Source organism: Vicugna pacos, chromosome 11 (assembly GCF_048564905.1).
Source record: "Vicugna pacos chromosome 11, VicPac4, whole genome shotgun sequence".
Taxonomy (NCBI): domain Eukaryota; kingdom Metazoa; phylum Chordata; class Mammalia; order Artiodactyla; family Camelidae; genus Vicugna; species Vicugna pacos.
This window is the reverse complement of record NC_132997.1, coordinates 78,460,322-78,485,851: the sequence shown is the minus strand read 5'-3', so window position 1 is coordinate 78,485,851 and position 25,530 is coordinate 78,460,322. Positions and strand designations below refer to the sequence as shown.

Here is a 25,530-nt window from a genome sequence, read left to right as displayed (position 1 = left end):
ATTGCTCCAGAGTATGGGAAACTTTTTGTGTAAAGGGTCAGATAGTACATATTTTAGGTTCTGCATGCCACATATATAGGGGCTCCATCATGTATTCTGTTCCTTTCTTTACAACCTTTAAAAAATGTAAAAACCCTTCTTAGTTTCCCAAGCACACGAAAACAAGTAGCAGGCAGATTTGGACCCTCGAGCCATGGTTTGCCAACTCCCGCCCCAGAGCAACACAGCTCTGGTGGTGGGAGAACTCTGGAGCCTCAAGCTAAGACAGGTGGATTTTCCTCTGCAGTAAGGAAGACAAACAAGGGCCTCCGGGCACCACACAGTTTCCCTTTAGAGCTGCGATATCCTCCCCCACTCCATGGCCAAAGTAAGACCAGAGCCTGCTTTCCATCCAGGCTTTATTAACTCAGTGTGCAGACAGTTCGTTGTGCTCTTCCAAGAAATGTGTTCGATTCACAGTAATATCCTTTGATCAGTCAGTAAATTCTACTAGACAAAACTCATACGGACATTGGCCCCACGTCAGCCACAACAACCCCCTCCCCCAGGAGCCTGAGAAAGCTGCCAGGCTGGGAAGGGCGAGCGGCTGCGCTTTGCTGTGTGTCCTTTAAGGCTCTTTGGTCCTGGTTGATTTCCTCTCAGAGGTGTCCAAATAAAACTTCCCTTTCCTATTCAGTACACACCAGTCTTTCTTTGGTGTTTAAGCCAATGGGCTGAGGAAGGGAGGTAGCCAGGAAATTATACCCACTAAAATGTGCAGTTAATGCCTACAGACATCCTTTTTACTCACAGTGGATTTATCTCTCAGACACACAGAAGTAGAAGCAGGTATGATTTCAGGGCTGGAGAACAAAGCCAGTGTTGACAGACAGGGCTTGAAGCACCACGAGACTGCTGCCTCACCCAGGGTCCTTTGTTTTCCACACTAAGAACTCCTGGGTGCCTGATAAACTCAAGTTTAGCAAGACTCCCAAAGAAGCTTTGTGACCAGGGGCCCTGGGGAGGAGAGCGGGGAAGAGCTCTGAGGAGCCTCGAGGTGACCCGGCTTCTTCCCTCCCCCTTCCCCAGAGAGCCAGAGCTGCTGGGTGAAGGTTCCCAGCAGATGAGGAGGAAGGCAGGCTCTTCCTCAGAACCGGCCAGAACCAGAATCCCAAAGGGTTCCTACTTTTTCCAAATGGTGTCCTTGAGTGTCTCCCACAGGTCCCAGCAACTTCTCCCTGCGGGGGTCTCAGCTCCTGGTCTGCAGGGGCGGGGCTCAGGGAGGGCAGACAGAAGACGTGGCCTTTCTCCCTTTGTTCACTTTTATCCCCTGGAGTCCCATAAATCTAGGTGCCTGGGTGGAAGCATGAGGCATCCTCCCACCCCACCCTCACTCCCCGAATCCACCCTGGCCTTTAGGCCCTGTCGGCCAAGAGGAATGAGGGCACAGGTACCCACGGTGGCTAAGGAGGCACTGGTAAGTATGGGTACGGGCTGGTCCTCGCTGGGCGGGCATTTAGAGGCCCTTATTGAAGTAGACATAAGGCACAGGCTCTCCATACTTGGACTTGGCCCTGATGCTGTCTTGGAGCTCTGGTTCCAGATAGGAGACTGGCAGTTCGCTGAGAAGAGAAAAGGGGGTTATGAGCATGCCACCCAGACGAACAGCAAATTACTCTCAGACGAAGTCCAACTCAGATGCCACCTTTAAGAAGCCCTTCCTGATTTTTCCATCAGAATTACTTCTGGCCTCTGTATACCACACTATGCTGCTTTTACATCTCTTGAGCCCTGACTTCATTCTCCCTGGTGCTAAACTTCCATCTCCTCCACAAGATTACAAGCACAGTGCTCAGCACACAGGAGATGTGTAGCAGATGACACTGAGCTGAGAGTACTAAGACAGGGGAAACAGGCATCTTCTCCATATATATTCATGCGACAGCTGGTCTCCTGAGCTAGTCCTCCCCCAACCCCCACCCCCTGCCCCGGTCTGATGTTTCCCTTCCCGCCTCCCGCCCACCATCATCTCTCTTCATCCCCTGCCCGCCCCTCCCAGGACATGCAAGGGGAGAGGCCCAAGCCAAGCCCCCTCTGGCAAACATTGTCCAGAGTTAAGTACCTACCCTTTTGTTCAATTTCAAAGACCAGATCCAGCCAGGGGGGATGTAGCTAGTAAGTTAACCAGCAGGGACAGAAAGTCTCTTACTGTTCCCCAACCTTCTCTCCAAGGCAGCCTTTGCTCCACTGGGAATGAGTAACTCATCCCTCTGCCCCTTGGAATATCTGTTTTGGTTTACCATTCACCTGGGGTTAAGAGGCCCAGAGTTTAGGCTGATAGGCACTTGTCCTTGGACAAACGCTGCCCTGCCTGCCCTTCCCTCTCTCCTTCAGGACAGCAGGCAGGTCAGGGAGAGCAGGGACGGGGTGTTCAGGGAAACAAAGTGAGGAATGAACAGCTGATACCATTTCTGCGGGAAGAGCCCACATGCCACTGGCACCATGAAGATGAGGCTGGGAGAAAGAAGAAACCAAAGCGTTAGAGGGCATCTGGCATCTCACAGACCCACCCACACGCCATCTCTGAGCCTCCCAAAGGAAGAGGGAGATGCCCGTTCACTGGGCCCATAGCTCCTCTCCCTCCAGCCCTTCTGGTCTCTCAGTGCCTGGAGACTCACCCTAGCACGGGATAAAATCAGTCCCTCTCCACCCACTACCGCTCACCCCCCACCCACCATTGTTCAAGCAGATGAAGAAGACAGTAGAGTCACAAGGCAGCACGAACAGCAGCCCTGAAGGTCACAAGCATCCGCTGACGGAAAGTAGTGAGGGGTGTGGAGGCAGGGTCCTGCTCCTACACTCGCTGAACACCTGGGCTTTTGGAGAACAGTGAGGGCAGAGCTTCTCAACCTTCACTGGGCATGTGAGTAACTAGAGGAGCTTGCTCAAATGCCACGCTCATTCCGTAGGTCTGGGAAGGGGTGTGAGAGTCTTTATTTCTAACAAGCTCTCAGAGGATGCAGGTCCAGGACCACGTCTGCAGCACTTGGGGTCTAACAGCCCTGGGTCTGTATCCCAGCTCTGTCACTCCCTAGCTGTGCCATCTGGGCAAGTTCCCTCTGAGCCGGCAGAGGGAAAGCGAGAGCGCCTAGCGTGAGGATTCAGTGAGCTAACACGTGTGAGGCATCCAGCCCACGGTAACTGCTCCTTCAGAGGGACCTCAGTTAGCAGAAGACAGTCTAGCATAACGTTAAAGATCTGCTCTCAGCTCTGGTGATTAGCAGCTATAGTTGCTTGGGCAAGTTTCTTCATTTGTAAAAGGAGATGATGACAATACATATACTGTCGAGGTATATCTACCCTGAGGGCTGAGGGAATGAGGTGAAATTATAGGCGTGAAACATTAGCACAGTGGGGACACACGGAAAACACCCCACACATGTTAGTTTGGGTTGCTGTCATTCGCCTTGCGGTCCTGCAAAGCATGAGGAACCCTGGGACGTGTGGACACGTCCAGTCAAGAGCAGGCTCCTAAGGACCCTGCCCTGACTCCTGGTGTTTCCTCCTGTGTGGGGCTGGGACACCTCATGGGCCCGGGCTGTGTCATTTTTGATACTGAGATATAACTGACACGTAACCCTGTGTAAGTTTACTACCGGCCTTAGGAACCCCTTATCGCATCATGTGATTATCATTTCTTTTTTGGGTGAGATGATCTCATTGTTTTTGTCTCTTCTCTAAAACTGCTGCAGGCCTAAGGTCAGAGGGGAGACCCCAGGACAGCAGGGCACCCACAGGCTCCACTTTCCACACAGGGGTGTTCATGGAGCCAGCCTGGTGTCCTCAGAAAGATGGGGTGAGAGTGCTCCTGAGGGGCCACAGGCATCCTCAGCCTGGGCGCTACGTGGGTGACAGTGACACAAGACAGATCTTGGGCACCCCAACCACTGTAGAACCCAAACCAAGAAAACGCATTACTCACAAGCACCCAGACAGCATGATCTGCAACGGAGCGTGCAGGACCCGGACTCTCTGCAAGGGAACAGACCAAAGAGAGACCCATGTGGGACTTACATCCATTCAAGTGAACCCCACGCCGGTCAGCCAGCTAGAAACCCGCAGGAGTGAAACCCTGGCTCTGACAGGGAGGACTGGGGTTCTTCTTGGTCTCTGCAGACAAGGTCAAGAAACCAAGAAATGGGCCACCTGCAGGGACTGGTACGGGCCCTACTTGAGTGAGGTGCAGGGTGGGAGCAAGAGGGAAGGATAAGAGGGTCAGGAGCCCCCCGCAGAGGTGTGGTCGGGGCACTCTGGGCAGGGAAGATGCAAATGAGAATCCACTCACCCTCATGAAATGCAGTTTCTCCAGCCTTTCCATGACGACCGGCAGCAAGACTGGAAGAGACCAGGGGAAAGGCTGGGGCTGGGCTGTAAGACCCCCCCCCAAGACCCCTTTCTGAAGTCAGATCACAGACTGAGTGTGAAGTTCCAGAAAATACTTTTTATGTGGGAAAAGAATGAATGACTGTGTAGGCACGGTCACACCCGATGCCTCCCCAAAGGCCCAGTAGAAAGATGCTCCCCACATCTCTTAACCTGCACACACAGAAGGACACGTACCACAGGCCCAGGGCGTCCTTCCCCAAACTCAAAACTACCTTTGAAGGCTCACGGAAGCAAGTTTTGTATCCTACTCTGTATCCTGTCCCTGCTGGAGGCAAAAACCAGGGCAGGGGACTTCTTTCCCCTATCACTGTCTCCCCGGCACCCACACGGTGTCCAGCACATTGACGAACTTAAGGAATGTCTGTTAAATGAAAATAAAATAACTCTCCACGAAATCTCTGATTAACTGATGTGACAGGAATTAGAGCATGGCTCTGCTGTGGCTTTCAGCACTCATGCAAACCAGTGTAAGAAGCAGGGCTGTGGAGGCTGGGGTCCCACCCCACCCCCAAAGTGTGGCTGAGGTCTCCATCACGCATTCCAGAGTACCCCAGGATGGGAGGGCTTCCCCGTCTTACTCATGCCAGGGGCTGCCATGGTGATCCGAGAAATAACCACCTGGGTGATGCCTATGGCCGCAGCTCTCTGAGGGCAGAAAAGAGTTAGTTGTCAGGAATGACCTTATCCAGTATCCACAGGCTGCACCGAGGGCTGGGTCAGGTTCAGGGCCAAGTCTCAGCTGGTAAAGGGGAAGGGATGGACTTGTCAGGGGCTGAGTGACCTCACCTGACCCTCTCCCACCCAGCCAAACTTTTATGGCTTCAGGACCAGAAATGCTGGAGAAAAGACATGAACAGAGACATGCAGGGGAAATCGATGGGGAAGGGGGATGGAGTCAGGGAGAAGGTTCTCAGTCCTACAGTGGGGCCGGGGCCTGCTCTGACCACTAAGAACCAGAGATGGTACGAGGGGGAACTCCATCCTCCCACCCCAAAGGCAGGCCTCTGCTCACCCGGGAATGACCAAGCTCATTGTGGTTCCTGTCCTTCACGCAGATGCCCTGGATGAGTTCCCTAAACACAGACAGGAGGTGCTAGACTTGGGAAATGGGTGCTGGAAGCCTGCCACCAATGTGACACACTGGGGGACCAGGGTCAAGGCACTCAAGCTCTCAGAAGCCACCTCCTGCAGCCTGGCCCCAGTGCCTCCCTCCACACTTCGGAGGCTGGGATTTCAGACGGGATCCAGGGCAGCGGCTCAGAGAGGGCAGCTGTGCCCTGACTGCCTAGGCTGAATCTGGACACTGCAGTGTCAGTGTAGGATCTTGAACACGTTTCCTAATCCTTCTAAACACAGAGTTATCCTCATTTACAAAATGGGGATAACCATGGCACCCACTTCACAGAACTCGGTGGGGATTAAACAGCACAAGGCGGCAAAGTGCCGAGTCCAGTGCCCGGCAGTGCCCGCTCCACCGGCAGGAGCTGCTCCAGCTGTTATTCTTAGGCCGGTGCTGACAGCGCTCTGTCCAGGAGTATGCAGGTGTCTGGGGCGCATTCACTCGCTGGAAAGAACTGGATGGGGGAGCGAAAGAGGCGGGAGCAGTGTACACACACGACTATTCTGTAGTGTGCACTTTCTGCAGGGGTGACTGTGAGAACTTTCCACTTGCTACCAGCCCCAAGAAAACGCACCTTATAGATATTGGTGTTGACGACGAAGGCAGGGTGACAACAGTGGCAACGATACAGCTCATGCTGATGCAGCAGTTCTTACATTCCAGGCACTATTCTGAGTGCTTTACGTTTATCACCTCATTAAGTTTTATAACAGGGGGACATCTACACCTTCTCTAGTCAAGAAACAAGAACTGCGAGACAAAGCGGGTTTCTCCTTTTACCTTTCCTGCTGTGCTGCTTAGAGCCCAGTGCCTGGTAAACATCTATCTGCCCCTCTGGCTTCTTTCCAAGCTTCTTGGCTCTGTTCTATCTTTGGACACCTTGCTCTGCTACATTTCATTCTGTAAGCCACCCCCAGGGCTTTGGAAGTAGGCAGAGTTCACAACTTAAATACAGCTGCAGTTGAAAGGCTTAGACAGGATCTAGTATAAAACCTCACAGGTCCATCCTAGCTGCCCCCATCCCACGCTGTCCAAAAAATGACTCCCACAACACTCATCACAGATGAGACCTAAGTCACCCGCCACATCGCTGTTGGAGTAGCCAGTCCTCAGGGAACCTTCAGAGGGGCAGCTCACCCCACATCCACCTCAGCCCCAAGAAGCCACACACTGCCTGGGTTTCCTGGCTTTCCCTGCTAACCTCGCAGTTTGTAGGGAAGAGGGATCCCTGTACTCACTGCTGTCGCATCATGGGGATGTTGACACAGTTGGCAGCAGCCACAGCAGCAAAGGGCACCCAGCGGCCCACCAGCGGTGGGGCTCTCTGTTGGAGGAAGAGAACAATGGGAGTGGAAGGTGGGAATAGAGAGAGCTTAAGGACAATAAAACAAGAAATCAGACCTCACTACTGCCACGCATCCAGAAACCCAGTCTGAGAACCCAAACTTCCTCAAAGGCTCAAGAAAGACTAGCCTGGGGACAGCCCTGCTGAACTTCCCACCACCTGGCTGGGCGCCAGCCATAACGCACCCAAATGGGAAACAGCCCCTGCCTGGGGGAAAAGATTTTCCCTAAGACTTTGCTGCCCCCTAGTGGCCACCATGCCTCTAGCCGCCCCAGACCTACCTTAGTCAATGTGTTCATGCCCACAGCAGTGGCCACCGCGGTGGTTGTGGCTGTGATATAGGAAACGGCCATCTGCCTAGTGGAGGAAGGAGGTGTTTGGGAGTGGGAAGCCCTGCTGGCTGAGGGCACGGCCATAGTCAGTGATAACATCTGGAAACATGGCTTCATGCCTGAGAAGCTCATGTGGTCTGTTCCCAGCCTCATCTTGTGATCCCCCCACCCCCAACTCACTCAGATGCTCCAGCCCCCTTGGCCCCTTTTCAGTACTCCATAAACAGGCCAAGCACTTTCCTGCTTAGAACGTTTGCATGCTGCCACTCCCTATCCAGGGAATTCTTCCCTGGGCTCTTGCATGGTTAAATACTTACCCTTCAAAACTCTTGAAATGTCAGATCTACAGAAAAGACTTTCCAGACCAGCCTGTCTGCACGGATGCCCCTCTGCAGTTCTCTATTTTGTCACCTGTTTATTTCCTTAATGGCAGCAGTCACCATCTGAGACGATTATGCTTGTTTTCTTTATTTTATATTACTTGCGGGGGGAGGTAATTAGGTTATTTATTTGAATGGAGGAGGTACTGGGGATTGAACCCAGGACCTCATGCGTGCTGAGCATGGACTCTATCACTGAGCTATATCCTCCCCCATGATTATGCTTGTTTTCTTTATTTTATATTATTGGGGGGGGTGGTAATTAGGTTATTTATTTATTTATTTTTTGAATGGAGGAGGTACTGGGGATTGAACCCAGGACCTCATGCGTGCTGAGCATGGACTCTATCACTGAGCTATACCCTCCCCCATGACTATGCTTGTTTTCTTAAAGGACCTTAAAACTCCAGGAACCACACGTCTTACTCAAATGTATTCCCAGCACCTAGAACCATGCCCAGCACCTAGTACACACTCAAGAAGTATTTGTAGAATGAACGAATGAAGGAACAAGTCTTCAACTGGTCTAGAAAAAAGATACCCTTCTAGTCAGCCTAATACTTCCAAACCCTGAAAAGGGAAACTTGGCCACCCACCCAGGGCAAACCACAGCCACAGAGCACGGACAGGCGGGAACCCTTTAGAAGGGCAGTTTTCCTGGAGGCAAGAGGACAGCCACCCGCTCCAGGCCCACGCAGATAGCCTGGGCTCCAGGTCTCCTACCTGAGTGACGTGGGAGAAGCTGCATTCCTGTTGGTGTAGTTGACTAAGGCATTGAATGACTGGTTCACCCACTGCCAGAAGATCACCGCTGGCATCGTCCTGCCGGGAAGGGAGGCCCGGAGAGGCAGAGAGGAGGACGGAAGGGAGGGCTTGAGGTACGGCAGTCAAACCACATTACCTGCCACTCCCCACGCTTTTCCCATGCTCCCTCACGCACCTGGGCTTTTGCACAGGCTGCCCCTCTGCCTGGAACATCCACACCCCTCTCCCTTTCCGTATATGGCTGGATCCTGCTCTGCTGAGAGAGCTCTTCTTCCTTGGAACCTTCCTGACCCTTCCCCTGCCCTTCCTGAGACACAGTTAGTCATCCATGCTCTCTGTTCCCACAATCCATATTCTCCCCTCAACCTACCACTTTGCAAACTGAACTGTAACTGTTTGTTTCTTGGTCTCCTCAACAAAACTGGGAGCTCCTTGAGGGGAGTTACTGAAGTCTTTATATTCCCACACCTGTCCCAGGCCTGGCTCAACGACTGGGTAAACGAATGCATGGAGGTGTGAGGAGGGGTCACACATCCAGCAGCTACAAAGAAAGTTTTCTTTCCGCAACTGGGCTGAAAGGGTCTTCCTATTTTTTCACTTGATATTACACTATAAAGACACATTAAACCCACTGTTGGATAAATACCTTTTAAAGAGGGAATGAGGATCACTCATTCGTGGAGGGTTCTAGAGAGGACTGGCTCAGTTCACACAGCCGGGCACCGGCATTTCCTGGCTGTGTGAACCTGCACAAGTTCCAGAACCTCTCTAGAACCTCAGTTCTTCATCTGTAAAATGGAGATGAAAATAGTACCTCTCTGCTGGGTTGCTGAGATTAAGTGAGGTGAGGCATGCCAAGAATTTCACACCGTGCCTGGCATCTGGCAAGGGCTCGATAAAGATGGCTCTCACTTTATCTTGGGAGGGAGGGCTCCCTGCCTAGCAGACAGATCCAGGCAGCTGCGCCTGGCACTGCCTGGCCCCCGGGGCGCACCTGTAGAACTGGAGCATGAAGCCCGTGATGATCATGCCACCGGGGACCTGGAAGGACATCCGCCCAATGACATTCATCTTCTCCCCGGTGTCAGGGTGGAAGGCAGAGTCGTACAGCTTCTTGGCATAGAGCAGCTGCTCCACTTGGGTGCCCGGGGGCACAGCCCCCAACCTGCCACCCAAGGACAACAGGTAGAGTTACTTCCCATCCCCCTATCCCGAGTCACCCTGCTCCTACCTCCCCGTCCTCCCTGAGCTCTCTGCCTATCCCCTCATCTCCAGTTCCCACCTCCCCCCAGAGCACCCACCGACATCGCCCCAGTGCCTCCAGCCCGTTCCACTAACCGCTCACCTGCTCTTCTCCACCATCACCTTGGCCCAGTCCAGCTCCTGCTCTGGTACCAGGACAGTGCGGGGATCCGTGATATTGAAGAAGTGCTTCACTCGCCCCAGGAAAGTGCTCTGGTCCCAAAGCGGGGCATCGATGTTAAAGCCAGACAGGTCAGCCTCCATCCTGCTCACACATGGAACTGCGGACTTAAGGAACAAACAAAAACTGAGGATTCAAGAATCAAATCAAAGCCTGCCCCCAAGACCCTGAGCCCCTCCCGCTGTTGCAGACTGGCTGCTGTCACCTGTCACCTGCCACCAGCATCATTTGACTCAGCTCGAGAAGGGCCCAGTGAATGGTCACCAGTCTGAGCAGTTGGGCACCCACATGTGTTTCCTGAGTGCCCACTGGTGGCCAGCTGGGTGCCTGGTCATGCTGTGGGGGAGCCTGGAAAAAGGGACCCCACAGTGCCTGCCCCTGGGGAGCTGGGTCTGACAGGAACCAGAGCTCCCTGTGAAACAGCAGATAACAGGTACAGCAACAATAAGCACAGGAGACGAGAGGAGGCGGAGACGTGGGGACACAGTAATCAAGGGGGGTTTCCAGAAGAGGTGGAACGTGAGTATGGCCCCAGAAGATAGGGTAGACCAATCTGAAGGAGGAAGGGGCACGGGACCTCATTAAAAGTAGGAACAATCACTTTTAGACAAAGATAGAAACAAAAATGGTATGATTGCCTTCATTCCAGCGTGCGTGTGTGTGTGTGTGTGTGTGTGTGTGTGTGTGTGTGTGTGGCGTGCACACCGGCCCTGTGAGAGATCTTGGGCCATGGCTGTGAGTGAGGCATCACATCTGCCCTCAAGGAACTACAGAACAGGAAGTAGACAGACAAGCCAATCAGCAAGGACAGTGGTGTGAACAATGCTGTTGACAGACACTGGGAGCAGCGGAAAGACAGAGAACTACAACTGAGATGACCACATCTCCCAGACTGTCAGGGGCTATTGTCCTGGGGGAATTACTAATAGCAACACTTTCCACCCTCAGAAGTGTCCCAATTTGGACAATAAATTATAAGGTCACCTTATCTAAAATGGACAAGGGATTCTGAACATGCTTTGTGGGAACAAGAAATAAACGATGTTCTGAAGGAAGCGTGTAAGTTAGCTGGATGGAGAGGTATGCCAGGCAAAAAGAAGAGCCAGCGTTTATAGCACACGGTGTGCGGGGGGATTTGCCAATGGTGACCTGCCAACAGTTACGGGGCTCCTGCTCTCTGCTTGGTGCTTGACATATATTATCTGAGTTCACCTTCACAATAACCCTCTAAGATAGAGAGACTCTTAAGTTTAACCCCATTTTATGGATGAGAAAACCAAGGCACAGATAAGTAACTTTCCCAAGCCACACAGGCACTAGCCAATGGCGGAGCCAGGATTTTAATTCAGCCTAATTGACTTCAGAACCCTTGCCTATAATTGGGTTCTGGAATCCGTGACTTGAAAAGTTTTAAGGTAGGTCTGACAAGCAAGGAGCTGGGAAGTGGTCACGCCTGTCCTCACAGGAGAAAAGCTGAACAAATTGAAAGTCAGCAGGTCATCCTAGACCCATCGGAGAATGGAAGTCACAGGGTAAACCACTGCCCCCAGGCAGGGCTTGAAGAGACAAGCAGGTACACGGAACGACAGCTTAGAGGGAGCAGAAGCCTGACACTGGGGCAAGGACCACTAGAACACTTAATCTGTAATTGACAAATTTCTGGAAGTTCAGTGTGGACAAGCTTGAGAGTTAAAAATTCGGTGGCAGGGACTCAGTCTTCAGTGGCGGGTGGGACGGAGACATACTTTTGTGAGTTTTACCTCCAGAAGCCCACCAGGTTCTCAAGGTGAAAATCAGACAAAAATCCCCTAGTGCTTCTGGCAGGAAGATGGGGAGAGTGACTGTTCTGAAGTAGACCCAGAGGCCTCTGCAGTTGCTAACAAGGCCTGCCCTCAAAGGAGCCCAGCCTGTTTTACCAGAGCCCAACCACCTTGGGTTTCACCAGAACCTGACTGACTTGGGGAAGGGACATACCCGGCTCCAGCCCCTTCCTGTCTCATCTCACCTAAAGGGGAGCCTGGGAAGGACCTGTAAAGTTCCAGGGCACTGTCCCCAGGGCTGTAGAAGACCTCCCTCCCCTCACACTGCAGGGGGCACAGGGCAGGTACAAGAACAGGGAGAACTGAGTAACAGCAGGAAGAACTGCAAGTCTCAGACTTTATTTAAGAAGAAGTCTCCAGAAACCCGAAGACAACAGGGGAGACAGAAACAAAGGACACTGGAGGAAATTTAACTTTTGACAACTACAGCTCAGCAGACAGGAATCACAGCCTAACACCTCCTCCAGAAAAATGTAAAGCTTCATACACAACTGGCTTTCAACAAAAAAAAATGACAAAGCATTCTAAAAGGCAAAAACAAAAACAAAAAACCCTCCCCACAGTTTGAAGAGACAGAGCAAGCGTCAGAACCAGATGACAGAGACTCTGGAATTATCAGACCAGGAACTGTAACTATGATTAACATGCAAAGGACTCCAGCGGGAAAGTGGGCAACTTGCAAGAACAAACAGACAACATTAAGCAGAGAGACGGAAACGCTAAGAAAGAAACAAAAGGAAAGGTTAGAAGTCAAAAATACTGTAACAGTAATGAAGAGTGCCTTTGACGGGTTCGTCAGTAGACTGGACATGGCCAAGGAAAAAAATCAATGAGCCTGAATATGTGTCAATATAAAATTTCCAAACTGAAAAGTAAAGAGAAAAAATAATTAAAAACAAAAACAGAATGGCACATCCAAGAACCTTGGGACAATTAAATAAGGTGTAACATATACATAATGGGAATACCAGAAGGAGAGGAGAGAGAGGAGCAGAAGAAATATCTGAAGTGATAATGACAGAATTTTCCAAAATTAATGACAGACACCAAACTACAGAACCAGGAGGCTCAGAAAACATCAAGCAGGACCACTCTTAGGAAATCTGCACCTAGGCATGTATATTCAAACTACAGAAAATCAAGACAAAGGAAATCAAGAAGTCAAAGGGAGGGGGAAAAAAACCTTACCTTTGGAAGAACAAAGACAGGAATTACATCGGACTTCTCTTCAGAAACCACGCAAGCAAGAGTAGAATGAAATATTTTTAAAGCTGAAAGAAAAAAAACCCCATAACAACCCAGAGTTCTGCATCTAGCAAGATTATCCTTTAAAAATAGACATTCACAAAAAAGAATGAAATAATGCCATTTGCAGCAACATGGTTGGACCTATAGATTATTGTACTAAGTGAAGTAAGTCAGAGAGAGAAACACACATATCATTTGATATCACTTACATGTGGAATCTTAAAAAGAAATGATACAAATGAACTTATTTACAAACCAGTATTTCTACTCATGGACGTAGAAAACAAACTATAGTTACCAAAGTGGGTGGGGAGTTTGGGATTAAGACATACACATTATGATATATAAAACAGATAAACAAGGACCTACTGTATAACACATGGAACTATATTCAGTATTTTGTAGTAATCTATAATGGAAGATTCTGAAAAAGAATATATATAACCAGAAACTGACACAACATTGTACATTGACTATACTTCAATAAATAAATAAATAATAAAGAATTCAGGACGAGGGTATAGCTCCGTGGTAGAGTGCATGCCTAGCATGTGTGAGGTCCTAGGTTCAATCTCCAGTACCTCCACTAAAAAAATAAATAAACCTAATTACCCCCACCCCCCAAAATAAAAAGAATTCAATGAGGGTTTTTGGTTTGTTTGCCACATAAAAGGAAAACTCAATTAATTTTCCCTTCCTGAAAAACTAACTTCTTTTGAGTTAAAGAAAAAACTGATCCAAATATACCAAGATTAGGCTATTAGCACCTAAAAATATATGTATGTATATGTATAACTGAATCACTTGAAACAAACACATTGTAAATCAATTATACCTCATTAAAAATAAATAAACAGATAAAAAATGAAGTAGAAATAAAGACTTTTTGAGACAAACAAAACTGAAGGAACTTGTTATCAATAAACCTGACTTGCAAGATGTTAAAAGAAGTTCTCCAGAAAGAAAGACAATATGGATCATATAGTCTGACCTACATAAAGAAAGAGTGTCAGAGAAGGAATAATTACAGGTAAGATGAAATATTTACTTTTCTTATTCTAATTCTTAATAGTTAACAAATAGATAACAGTTTGCTCAAAACAATAACAGCAACAATGTATTTGGTGATTACAGCTTATCAATAAGTGAAACAAACGACAACAATGCTATCATGGATGGGATGGAAGAACTGGGAAGATTCTATTGTAAGGTACTTGCACTACCAGTCAAGTGGGATAGTGTAATTTGAAAGTGAACTTGGATTAGTTGTAAATGTATATTGCAAACTCTATGACAAGCACGAAAAAATATTTTCAAAGGAAGTATAATATATATGCCAAGAGAGGAGAGAAAATCGGGTTACGTAAAAAAGCTATGGCTTTTGAACTTTTGCCTGAAAATTTCAGGAAACCATTTAAAGATTTTAAGAAGAGTGACAAGATCACATGTGTAGTTTAGAAAAGAACGATCTGAGCGATCATGTGATAATAAACAGGGTGTGGTAGGACCTCATAGGATGCAGAGACCAGCTGGAAGGGAACGCCAATAATCCAGGCAAGAAGAAGTGGGGCTCAAAGGAACCCAGAGGCACCCAAAGTAGGAGGAGGAGCAAAAGGAGAGAAGCTTTGAAAGCAGCAGAATGTGAGGATTTGCTGAATGACTAGGTACAGGAAGAATACTTTATCACTCAGGGCTCAACCACAGAAACAGGATCAGTAGATTTTCTATCTATCTATCTATCTATCTATCTATCTATCTATCTCCTGAATCTCTGACCAGGTTGGGGGGGGTGGTTAGCCCCTTTTTAAAGGGATTTCATCTGATTAAGTCAGGCCACCCAGGATAATCTTCCTTTAGATTAACTCAAAGCCGACCGATTAGGGACTTTAATTACATTTGCAAAATCCCTTCACCACAGCACCTAAATCAGTGTTTGATCAAATAACTAAAAGGTGTGTGTGAGGGAGAAGCTTCTCCCTCAAAGCCCCTTCCAACTGGAAACACAGCAGAGAGGGAGTCCTGGGCAGTTTTTCTGGCCTGGCTAAACTGATCCATCACAAATATCTAGAGTGACACCAGGGTTTCTGACTGAGGCAATAATGTGCTAAGACAGAATACAGAAATATAGGCTTTGAGGGAGAAAACAGTGAGTTTGCTTTTCCCCATGTTGAGCTTCAAGTGCTTTGAGGCTTTCTTAAACACAAAGGCTGCCACCTTTGCAAATGCCGGTCCAGAAGGCTATTCCTTCCCCTTTTCACTAAATAACACCTGCTCATCCTTTTTCTTTTTTTAAGGAATAATTTTCAGATTTACTTGTATATCTTCTACTACTAGGTCATTTGTCTTTTTTCTTGAGGGAACAAATCACCTTAACTGAGGACTTTCCACATATATTCAATCACAAGTTCACAGGCATGGCTTGAGCAAGGTTTAAAAAGCTATCTTCCGGGGAGGGGGGGCGGGAAGGTACAGCTCTGTGGCAGAGTGCACGCTATGCATGCACAAGGTCCCAGGTTCAATCCCCAGTACCCCCAATCAATCAGTCAATAAACCTAATTACCTCCCCCAACAAAAAAAAAACAAAAAAAGAATTAAAAAAAAAGGCTATCTTCTTGAGTTATATGATCACCTAAATCCAAAAGCACTCACAACCAGCATTTACGTATTACAGAAAGGAAACAAATCGCTGATGGAAGCCACAGACCCAGTCAAAAATAAAAGTTTTATATTATGTAGTAAAATGAAAGGAGACGTCTACTCAAGGCTACTGCCTTAATAAAGATCCATGGGTTATGACAGAGGGAAATTACAGCAAAGCTACCTCAGAATAAACAGCAGCTTTAAAAGCAGGTGCATTAGCAAAGAACTTCAAGGGCCCCAAAGTAGACTTTTGCTCTCCAGAGACAGTCTGAGTTACCTGCAAGGAAGCATCTACTTGTCCTTCAGCTCTTGGCTTAAACCTCCTTTCCGCAGAGAATCCTTTGAAGGACCCCCTTCCTCCCTCCATGCAGCTACATCAGATGCTCTGCTATAAGCCGTCTTGGCTCCTTTTTCTTGAGAGCCTGGCCAGTCTGTCATGATACTCGGTGGTTTTATCTTAATTAATGCCTACCTTCCCCCACTAGGCCATACGCTCCTTGAAGCCAGGAGTTGGGTCCATTTTGCGCCCTACTGTTGCCCCCATGCCTAGCGCAAGAATTAGAGTATCTGCTGAAGAAGAAGTTCAGCTGGTCAGCAATTGGATGTTTAAAAGCCAGCACAGAGGTCTAGGTTAGAAGTAAAAGAGAGTGTGAGCAGCACTGAGGTAGTTTAAGATAAAGTTTCCCAGGGAGAACATACAGACTGGGAAAAGCAGAAAGCTAAGGACATATCCTGAAAAATCACTACATTTAAGAGGCAACCCAGAAAAAGGAAGCCCCCAAAGATGAGATCAATCGAACCACCAGAGAGGTAGGAGGCAAGAGTAGAGCCAAGAAATAGGGAAAGAGGTAGAGCAGTGGTCAATTTTTAGATTTTGTGTCTGTGTAGGAGTGACTTCAGCAAGCCAGTAAGTCACTTCCCCAAGAGGAAGGAGAGGCCCACCATGGTTTCCACCCCTGAGGGGCCCTGACTCCACTCCGAAGCGGAGCAGCAACCTCTGGCAACCTCTGGCGAAGTCAGAAGCCCCACAGCAGCTGTCCATTGCTGGAATTCTGCCTTCTGCCCCTCCTGCTCCACCACAGAGCCCACGAGAAGGCCCTGGGCTCTGACCTCCCGGGACAGGCTGACTTGGCTCCTGCAGGCTGGTCCAAAGACCAAAGGTGTTTCACCCAGGAGTGGGAGGGGGGAAAGAACTCACTTTCCCTCACTTGACAAGAGCGAAAGGATCGCACGCTGCCTTGGCTTACAGAGCCCCAACTCCCACCAGATGGAGATGGTCCCAAACGCTATTGGTGGGCCTCCCCTCAACACACACACACCCATCTCAAACATCCATCTCCACCCGCAACCCAAGAACCCAACACTGGAAAGTCCTCTGCTTTTCATAATGCAAGCACCTCTATGTGAAGGGGTAATCATTTGCTATATCAAGCAAGAAACTTTGCCTTTGTTACCAAGGTCAGGATAGGAATGGCCCAGTCCTTGTCTTATGTAAAACAAAAGGGAAAAAAAATCTAAATGTTATGTCTCAACATTTACCCCACCATACCACTGCCTCCCAGTGGGGACAGTTCTGTGACTCCTTCGGGGCAAACTCAAGCCCTTCTGGTACTTACTCCCGTAGCATCCTGTCCTTCGCAGCAGGCTGGGCTTTTGTAACTCTTGTTATTTACAGTTATATGCATAAAATTTGCCAACCTTGGCGAACGGTAAGGTTCATGTTGTAGCCCTCATTTCCCTCTAAAAACACTACCTGCCTATCTGAAGTGTATTCCAACCTATTCTTGGGTTCTCTGGGCATCAAGGATGTACCCTCCTCCTCTTTTTTTTTTTTTTTTTCTTCTCTTTTTTGGTCAAACGCAGAAACTGCCTTGGTTACAAAAGGAAGAGGAGGCTTTCTTTCACAAAGCTGAAATTTGTCTAACCGTCCTAGACTGAGTCCTATCTGGTCTCCAAGTTTTCTTCAACAGTTAAGCTCCCTCTTCCCACACGAGTCATATCTAATACCTCCTAAAAAGGTGACTATCATGTCCAGAGTTCCATTAAAAGGAACAAGGCACTATAAGGAACAAGGGGAGAGGCAGAAATCAAACAGGTGGTTAACCAATACTTCCCTTTCCTTCCGGAATTAGAGAATGTCACAACTCAAAGACATTAGGGATCCAAGATCTCAGCTTACGGAAGAGGAAACTGATGCCTAGGAAGGTTCACATGGATTGAGCCAGCATGGTGAGCAGCTGCGGCACACATGGTCCTGCACTGAGGCAGATATAAACATGAACAACAAACAGATCCAGTCCTGTTTATTCAAAGATCTAACAATAGCTGGGACTTTATTTTCCCAAAGTCACAATGCTTAGGGTCACCTAGAGAGGTCCTCTATCCACTACAAGGCACATGTCTTAAGAAAGAGAGAGAGAGAGAGAAAGAGGAGGGAAAGTGGGAGGAAGGGTGGGAAGAGAAAGGAAAAAACAATGAAATAACCTACTCCCTCTCCTAAAGTAATGCTCATCCTTCCAGGGAGAGCTGATTTGCTCTGGCAAACACTGTCAGGACTTAAAAAACAAGGGGGAGAGTATAGCTCAGTGGAACAGTGCATGCTTAGCATGTACGAGGTCTAAGGTTCAATCCCCAGTACCTCCATTTTTTTAAATAAATAAATAAACCTAATTAGCACCCCCAAAGAACTTAAAAAACAGGTTTCCAAACCTCTTCTGGGGTATCCTCTTGCAAGGGAGGAGGGGGAAGTAACCCAAGATTTCCCTATCTGACTCCTTAGATACTAGGAGAAAAAAACATCATTGCTGGTACTCCCATCAGAGGAAGATCAAGGCAGTTAGACTCAAGAAGTTCAGACACAAAGACCACTGAGATGGTGAGAGCTGGCGTCCAGGCTGCCTAGAGCAAGTTGGAGAATGAGACTAATAATTAAACGACAGGTCCTGGTAGTATATGCCTATGTAAAATCATGTGACTCCGAGGCAACCATGTTAGACATCAGGCAACTTAGAAAGAGAAGATTGCCTTGCCTTTTTCACACACACTCACACACACACACACACACACACACACACACACACAGCAGGCTAGAGATGGGTGGATGGAAGGAGTGTATGCTCTGAATTAACCATTCATCTTGTACCTCCTTAGTCAAGGTTCTGAACTGAGTTTTCTCTCCAAGGATCTGAAGCAGGCATGCAGGTGGCAGACGTTTTTAAAAATACTTTAGTTGAATGCCTAAAAAGCTAAGGACCATCTGAGGAAAATCTGCCTTCATGCGAATGATCTTAACTAGACTGGAAAGCCTGCTAGTCGTAAAAGAAGCAAAGTCCAAAACCGGGATGGAACTATTAATAATAGCTAAGCCCCATATAGCACTTCCTGTGTGCCAGGCAGTGTTCTGTGTACTCGACATAGAATAAGTCATATAATCCTCACAAGAACCCAATGAGGCGCATGCACACACACACACACACACCATCTGCAAACCTCCAGCTGTAACATCATCTGTGCCAACACTTTATTAGCTCTTAAAAACTTCTGGGTTTACATCTCAGGTATAAACCACTCTGTTCCTCCTACCTGGACAATACAAGAATAGTGTTTAAAAGCACTTCCTCAAAAGTCAGAACTGGGTTCAAGTCCCCACTCTTAATGCTTAAAATTTCTAGGGTTGTGAGGATGAAATGAAATTTTGTATGAAAAGCATTTCACTAGGAAGGACGCAGTTTGCCATGTAATTTCCCCCTGCTGTGCCTCCAGAGTCTGGAATAGGACCTGGCACAAATGAGGGAATTCTTCCTGTCCTCTGCACGGGGAAGGGGTGGGAGGTAGCACCCAGAATACCTCTTTCTTGCCTGGAAGTGCAGGCCCATTTTTGCCTCCTTAGGATTGCAGACAGTGCACCCACCGGTCCAACGTAGTTCAGCAAAACCATCCATCCCAAAACGCCTTTCACCCCCGCTGTCAGCTCACCCCAGCCCTCAGGGCCAATTCTCGGGCAGTTTCTTGCGCTCCGACAGGCAGCCTTCCCACCACCGGGACTCCTCCAGCTCGGATTCTAACTCAGGTGTATGGAGATGGGTACGCAACCTATGACGCCCCCGTCCCCCAGCCAGGCACACGAAAGTGCTGGGGGCCATAAAGGAGAGGTCCACAGGTTGTCCCTCCTCGTGCCACGTGGCTTCGGCAGGTGGAAGCCCAGTCCGAGCCGCAGCCCAGTCTGGGTAGTGTCAACACAGAAATACAAGCTCCCTCCCGGAATGTGGGGACTGGAGGTAGATGTGGCAGACGGCCTCTTCCCAAGGCTCCTTACCTGGTCCCGGGAGGAATGCACTGAGACAGCTGCTACCAGATGCAGCCCGCGTTGGCAGCCGGCCGGGAAGCACTTCTGGCCTCCGCCCGGGAACCGCCCCTCGCCCCGCCCCCACGCCCCTCCTTACCAACCAATGACAGGCCGGGCGGCCCCAGCCAGCCACGTGGGCGAGTTTTCACCATTCCCTGCGTCCCCACCAGCCCGCCACCGCCTCCAACCGCTCCAGCAGCCCGCCTGCGCAGTAGGCGGGCACACTGGCACGCTTGCGCACTTTGAGGAAAGCGGAGCTGGACCCCGCCCCGTCCTGCTGCTTTGCGCCTCCGCTGTGCGTGCAAGGGACGTTGGGGGCGGCGCCGCAGCAGTTGCCCCTGGTAACGGGGGAGGCAGCAAGAGGAGGAGGAGGAGGTGGAGGAGGAGGGACTCGGCGGGAGGATGGTGAGTGTGGGGGCTCGGGTCCCTCTGGAGCCAGTCGGTCACCCGCCTCCCTTCCCCAGGCCCAAGGCTGGGCACTGTGTTTAAAGCCAAGCAGGAATGGACTGGCGCTCAGCCTGCTGTCTGGGTCCTGGATTGATTTCGGGGGACGGCGGGGAGCCCCGAGCATGGGCCCTGGAGGGAGATCTGGGCCTGGGGAGGAAGGCGGGGCTTGTAGCGGGTCCGAAACTAGGGGAATGGGCTGGAAGAGTACGTAGTTGTCCCCTTACGGAGCCTGGGCTCCATCATTACTTTGGGGACTGGAATGAGGGCGGATCCGAGTTGCTGCGGAGAGCAGTCTCTGCACGCAGGCTTAGATCTTCCCAGGGAATCGGCCTCTCCGCGCCATAGGAAAGTGGGGTTCGTCAGCACCCGGCCAAAAGAGGGGAGAAGGGCCAGCGCCACTGTATTTCAGGCCGCGCTGGCTGTACCAGGGGAGATGGTAGCCCAGCTCTTCTCTTCCTCGCTATGCGCGGGCCTCTAGGGGGAAGGGTATAAACCCCAGGATACAAAGAGGTGCCCCTGGGAAGGGGTGCCTACTGGATTTTACGTCTTCTCAGTGTGTGCGTGGCGGGCGCGCTTCTGCAGTCCCGAGTTATTTTTTTGCTAGGGTTCTCCAAGGTCTGGTTGTTGGTGATGGCCCGTTTCCCGTTTAATACTTAATTAATCTCTGTCAGTGGAGGCAGATTTGCTGTCTGGTCCTTAGTATTTCTTTCGGAACCTGCTGTAACCTTCTTTTGCATATGACCATAGAGAACCAAAGGTCTTAATCTCAGTTTGGAGCAGATTAAAACTGGAGAGTAGCCATCAATTTGGGGCAAGCCTTTTTTCTGATCAGACTGAATTAAAGATTTCCCAAATTGTAAATTATGATGTGTGACATATTTGACCATTGATGCTCTGTTCCTTGCTGATTTCTCTGCAGTTAGTTGGAGGATGTTAAAATGGAATTGAGTGGTTTTAGAACTAGTCAAAGAAAAGAATTGATTTTGAAGCGTTTAGAGCAGGTTGGTTGGTTTACCAGCTGCAAAGAGCTAGCACTCAAAACTTCTAGTTACTTCCCTGCCCCACCTCCAGTCTCTTTTCGACTTTTAGAAATGTTAAACCACTTCTAATTGATTTATGAAGTAAGAAAACACTCGATGTCCACAAGGGAAAAATATATGTACGTTTGGTCAGATTATTCAATGAGTAAATTTTGATAGGAAAAAAATTTTCAATTGATTTAACATCAGACTGTTAAAGAAGTAGAATTATTTGATCTGAAGTTGCCAATCACATTTCAACACTTGCTACATTGCAGTTTTTTTAACCTCAGGCTAAACAGATTTTTACATGTTTGCTTTTTATTAATCGTTTATACATGAGCTGTCCATTCAAAGGCTAAGTTTTTCTCAACAAATGAATACAAATATAAATATTTACAGAGAAAATAACTAGAATTGACATGAAAAAGACATACCAAACCAACAAAGAGATGTCCTCATAAACACATTGAAGTTGGCTAACTTTTCCCAGTTTATCAATTAAATGGACTACATAATTCCACAATTGTTTAATTTATAATTACAGACCACAATAAATTAACCATGGCTCATGTTTCCAGGTGCAAATTGACACTGTATACAACAAATTGTCACTGTATACAACACTGTTGTATACAAATGTTGTATTCAATGAGCAAGACAGATTTTTTTTTCTTACAATGAACAATAAGAAATTAGAACAAATTATTCAGGATTCTTTATCTAGTTTCCAAAATACTTTTTTTCCCCTATCTCCAAAAGTGTGAGCTATTTTTAGAACTGAAAGTGGAACACGGAATTTAAATGGTCAGTGTTGTGATTAAGTGTGTCACATCTGGTATCCCCTGAGCCCTGTAACTGTACAAGTGAAGAGTGAGTCCCAGGTTTATTATTATTTTTTAATCCTTGAGCTATGACTAATACATATTTATAATTTTTTAATTTGGAGTACGCAAACAAAAAACTGTTATTGGTTTCTTTAAACATCTAGGGTCAACTATTCCTGACTTGGGATACCAAGGCAGGTGAAATACTAAAATGACAGTAATTTTTGTTTGTAACTAATCACTGTTATTTAATACATGAGTCCTTCATTCAGGAATTATTATGGATTATTATATATATTATATATATATAAACCTAGTGGTAGTTATCAAGCATGTTTGACATTTGAAGACTGTTCCCAAGATTATGTTTTCTAGTCCGAAATGGTCAGTGAAGAGTAGAAAAACATAAACACAATTACTGCTTTGAGTGCCTCCTATGTGCATGCTTTACATGTATTATTTCATTTAATCTTCATAGCATTTTTCTGGAGCTATAAATATTGTTCCCATTTTCTAGATGGAACTGTGGGGGAGGTTATACATAGGGAAGTTGAATACAAGTCTATGAAACTCTAAAGCCCATCATGTTCCTTTCACTAGGACTTTGATGAAGTGGGAACCCACTTCAATAATAGGAGATGCCCCTATTATGTTCCTCAGGAAACACTGTATTTATTTAGTAGAGAGAGGAGAAAGAAGACAAAGTTTCGGTGAGGTTCTCCCTTTCAAAGCCATGTTTCTGGAAATTATTAAGGTCTTACTGGGCAGCACCAATTTTTTTTTGGTAAGGTAAAAATACATTAAAGTCAGTTACATTTAAGCTAGTTATGGGGAGTGTGTGTACTTGAAGTTGGCTTACTTATTTTATTTTATTTTATTATTTTTTTAATGGAGATACTGGGGATTGAACCCAAGGCCTCATGCTGCACTCTGCCACTGAGCTGTACCTTCCCCGTAACTAATTTTAATACTTACATTTTCACTCTTCCTCACAGCCACATCCATTTTCCATATACCAACACATTCCTCTCTCCCTCTCCACCACCCCAGTTTCTTTGAATGACCTAGTTTGTATCATTGTAGGTCAGTGCACCATGCCTCTGCCAGTAGTTGAGTTTAAGCTGATTTTGAGGCAGATAAAATTTCCATAGTCAATAGCACACTATTCATGATTTGCCTGTAGAAAAGTTTGTTTAAATGTTTTCTGAGTCAGACCAATTCCGTCCACCAGGGTGCAGATAACTTGTATGCATGGATGCTGATAACACACACTATACAATGAACTAAAGTTCTTGTTTCTTAAATTGCCCTTATTCAATGTCATAGGAGTACAATTCTGCATAGAGATCATGTCTGTTTTGCTCATTGTTGTTCTTGGGGCACGTTACGGGTGTTTAATATAAATGAATGAATGAATAAATGAATGAGTGAGTGGCTATTCTGACTAAAAATTCACTTTCTTGTATTTATACTGCAAAACTCAGACCCATAATAGAATTAACTTCTAATGGCTGTCTCCCTTCATTTGACATTGAAAGAAGCTGTAGACATATATGGATAAAAGCGTAGAATAGACTTATTCTGCTCTTTTGTCCAGCCTCTTAAATCAGCTTACTTTGTACCTTTCAGGCAGAACCCTGATATCTATAAATATCCTCTTCCCTATTTAGCAAACCCTGATAATCCTGTGATCCCCTGTCCTCAGGAGTTGGGTTAATATGATGCTGTATTGTATTTGCATTTGTCTTGCCTAGACCATTCTTGAGATGCCATTTGTCATTTTGCTGGAAGAAAACATTAGCTGAAATTTCCATCTCTCTATAATTTCATGTAAAGGTGAAACATGTGAAGTTACTGTTTCCTGGTGAGGAAGATTGCTCATTGAAAATGGAGTATTATTTTTTATGACATTAGGTTAATAAAGCTTAGCTGTAATTAGAATAGTTTCTTTCTCTCCTGTGCTTTGCTTCTCTCCTTTTAGGATGACTAAGATTTATGTTTTTCTTTTAATCATATAATTTCAAATATAATGAGAGTGTGAAAACTCTCAGCCTGTAGAAAGCAGTATTTGTATTTACTGATTCTTTTAAAGAGACACATGAGAAAAATCCAAAACATTTATTTTGAACCTTGACACTATTTTACAGAGAACAGACTTTCTCTCACAGTTTCTACACTAATAAATGATGCATGAGAACTTTACCTGTACCATCATTTAATACACAAATGTGATAAGTTCCAGTTGTTTCAGAGTTTTATTGGAAGGAGTAATGAGGACATCTAATCAGGGACTCAGGAGTAGTACAATGTGTTTTCCCTGTTCTTAGCCTTTTTATATCACCAGTCCCCTGAGGATCTTAGAATTCTAATTTTAACTGTTCTGAAAGGTGGTATTATAAATGAGTGATTGCAATGTAGCTAATAGAAGCCAGGGAGACTACTCATAAATAGAGTTTTAAAAAGGAATGGTATCAAATAATTCAAGGCCAGATAAGATAAAAACAAAGGAAAAAACATGCCATAAAAAAGACCTGCTTATCTTTGTTGGTTTGTTTGTTTCAAATCTATTCATTCTCTTCCCCAGATCTTTTGGGGTAGAATTTGTCTGTCTGTCTGAAACAAAACCTTCCGTTTTACTGCTGGCAAAAATTGAGGCACAAAGAGGTTAATGTGGTCAGTGTGAATATAGTACTGAAGTGGTAAACAAAGGGTCTCTGAAGCAAAAGGAATTCTTAATGATTATGCATATTTGCATATCATTGTCCAAAGACTCAATTGTTGGAAATTATTTCACAGAATTATCATTTGATCTTAGTGAACAGACTGGTTTAAATTATTGCCTGGTGCGATGTGGATAAAAAATACAGCCATTTTATATAATTCTAAGACTCAGTTTGAAGGAATTTCTGCTTAGGCTGGGAGATTAGATTATATGCCCTTTAAAATCTGGAATTTGATTCTTGATGTAACTATGCCTCATTGGAAAATGATCGTCAGCTGTAAGACAGAACAAATAACTATCTTGTAAGATTTTTCTTATGTTCTTAGCTAAAAAACAACATGGCTTATTTCCATCCACTGAAAGAATAGTAATAAAAACAGAAAACAAAAACATTAGATTACTAGTCAAAAATACCCTGGTTAAATTGTGATGTTTTTTGCTTCCAGAGTGACCTTTCATTTCCGTACCTTCTCTGTTATATTAGGTTCTTCATCTGAAAAACATCAATAATCTATACCATTCAGCTATCTTGTAAGGGTCTTTTGAAAGTTAAGTGATGGTAGAGTATTTTGGATGATGAAGTCTTGAACAAGAACTGAAATAGTCTTAAACAGAGAGCCCAAATACAATTTTATGCAACCTTTTTGAATTTTTTTTTGTATAGTACCTTAA

General features: G+C 46.7%; 2 protein-coding genes across 4 annotated transcripts in view; one reads left to right on the top strand and one right to left on the bottom strand.

Annotated features, from left to right (window-relative positions):
- Positions 1–384: 384 nt before the first annotated feature.
- On the bottom strand, positions 385–20,041 carry SFXN2 (sideroflexin 2). 3 transcript variants are annotated; one of them, XM_072971799.1, is made up of 13 exons: positions 19,941–20,041; positions 12,799–12,881; positions 9,713–9,897; positions 9,362–9,532; positions 8,326–8,424; positions 7,172–7,247; positions 6,784–6,869; positions 5,438–5,498; positions 5,004–5,070; positions 4,325–4,374; positions 3,962–4,011; positions 2,446–2,493; positions 385–1,601 (listed from the first exon to the last, which is right to left on the bottom strand). In XM_072971799.1, the coding sequence occupies exons 1-13, from the start codon at positions 19,993–19,995 to the stop codon at positions 1,496–1,498; spliced, it is 1,137 nt and encodes a 378-aa protein (XP_072827900.1). In that variant the 5' UTR covers positions 19,996–20,041; the 3' UTR covers positions 385–1,495. The 3 variants fall into 3 exon arrangements, with proteins under 3 accessions (XP_072827900.1, XP_072827901.1, XP_006210521.1); XM_072971800.1 differs by lacking the exon at positions 19,941–20,041 and adding an exon at positions 19,814–19,865; XM_006210459.4 differs by lacking the exons at positions 12,799–12,881; positions 19,941–20,041 and adding an exon at positions 19,814–19,894.
- A 78-nt stretch (positions 20,042–20,119) lies between these two features.
- The window catches only part of ARL3 (ARF like GTPase 3), a 28,199-nt gene continuing 22,788 nt past the window's right edge, over positions 20,120–25,530 (top strand). Inside the window, exon 1 of the mRNA XM_006210460.4 lies at positions 20,120–20,248. Coding sequence (XP_006210522.1) covers positions 20,246–20,248 — 3 coding nt within the window. The 5' untranslated portion in view covers positions 20,120–20,245. The remainder of the gene's footprint in view (positions 20,249–25,530) is intronic.

Coding starts and splice junctions, on each gene's coding strand:
- SFXN2 (XM_072971799.1), bottom strand. CDS start 19,995: ATGGTGAAAACTCGCCCACGTGGCTGGCTGGGGCCGCCCGGCCTGTCA. Junction 9,533..9,712: donor GTGATGGTGGAGAAGAGCAG/GTGAGCGGTTAG, acceptor CTTGGGTGGCAG/GTTGGGGGCTGTGCCCCCGG. Junction 2,494..3,961: donor ATCATGCTGTCTGGGTGCTT/GTGAGTAATGCG, acceptor TCTTTCTCCCAG/CCTCATCTTCATGGTGCCAG.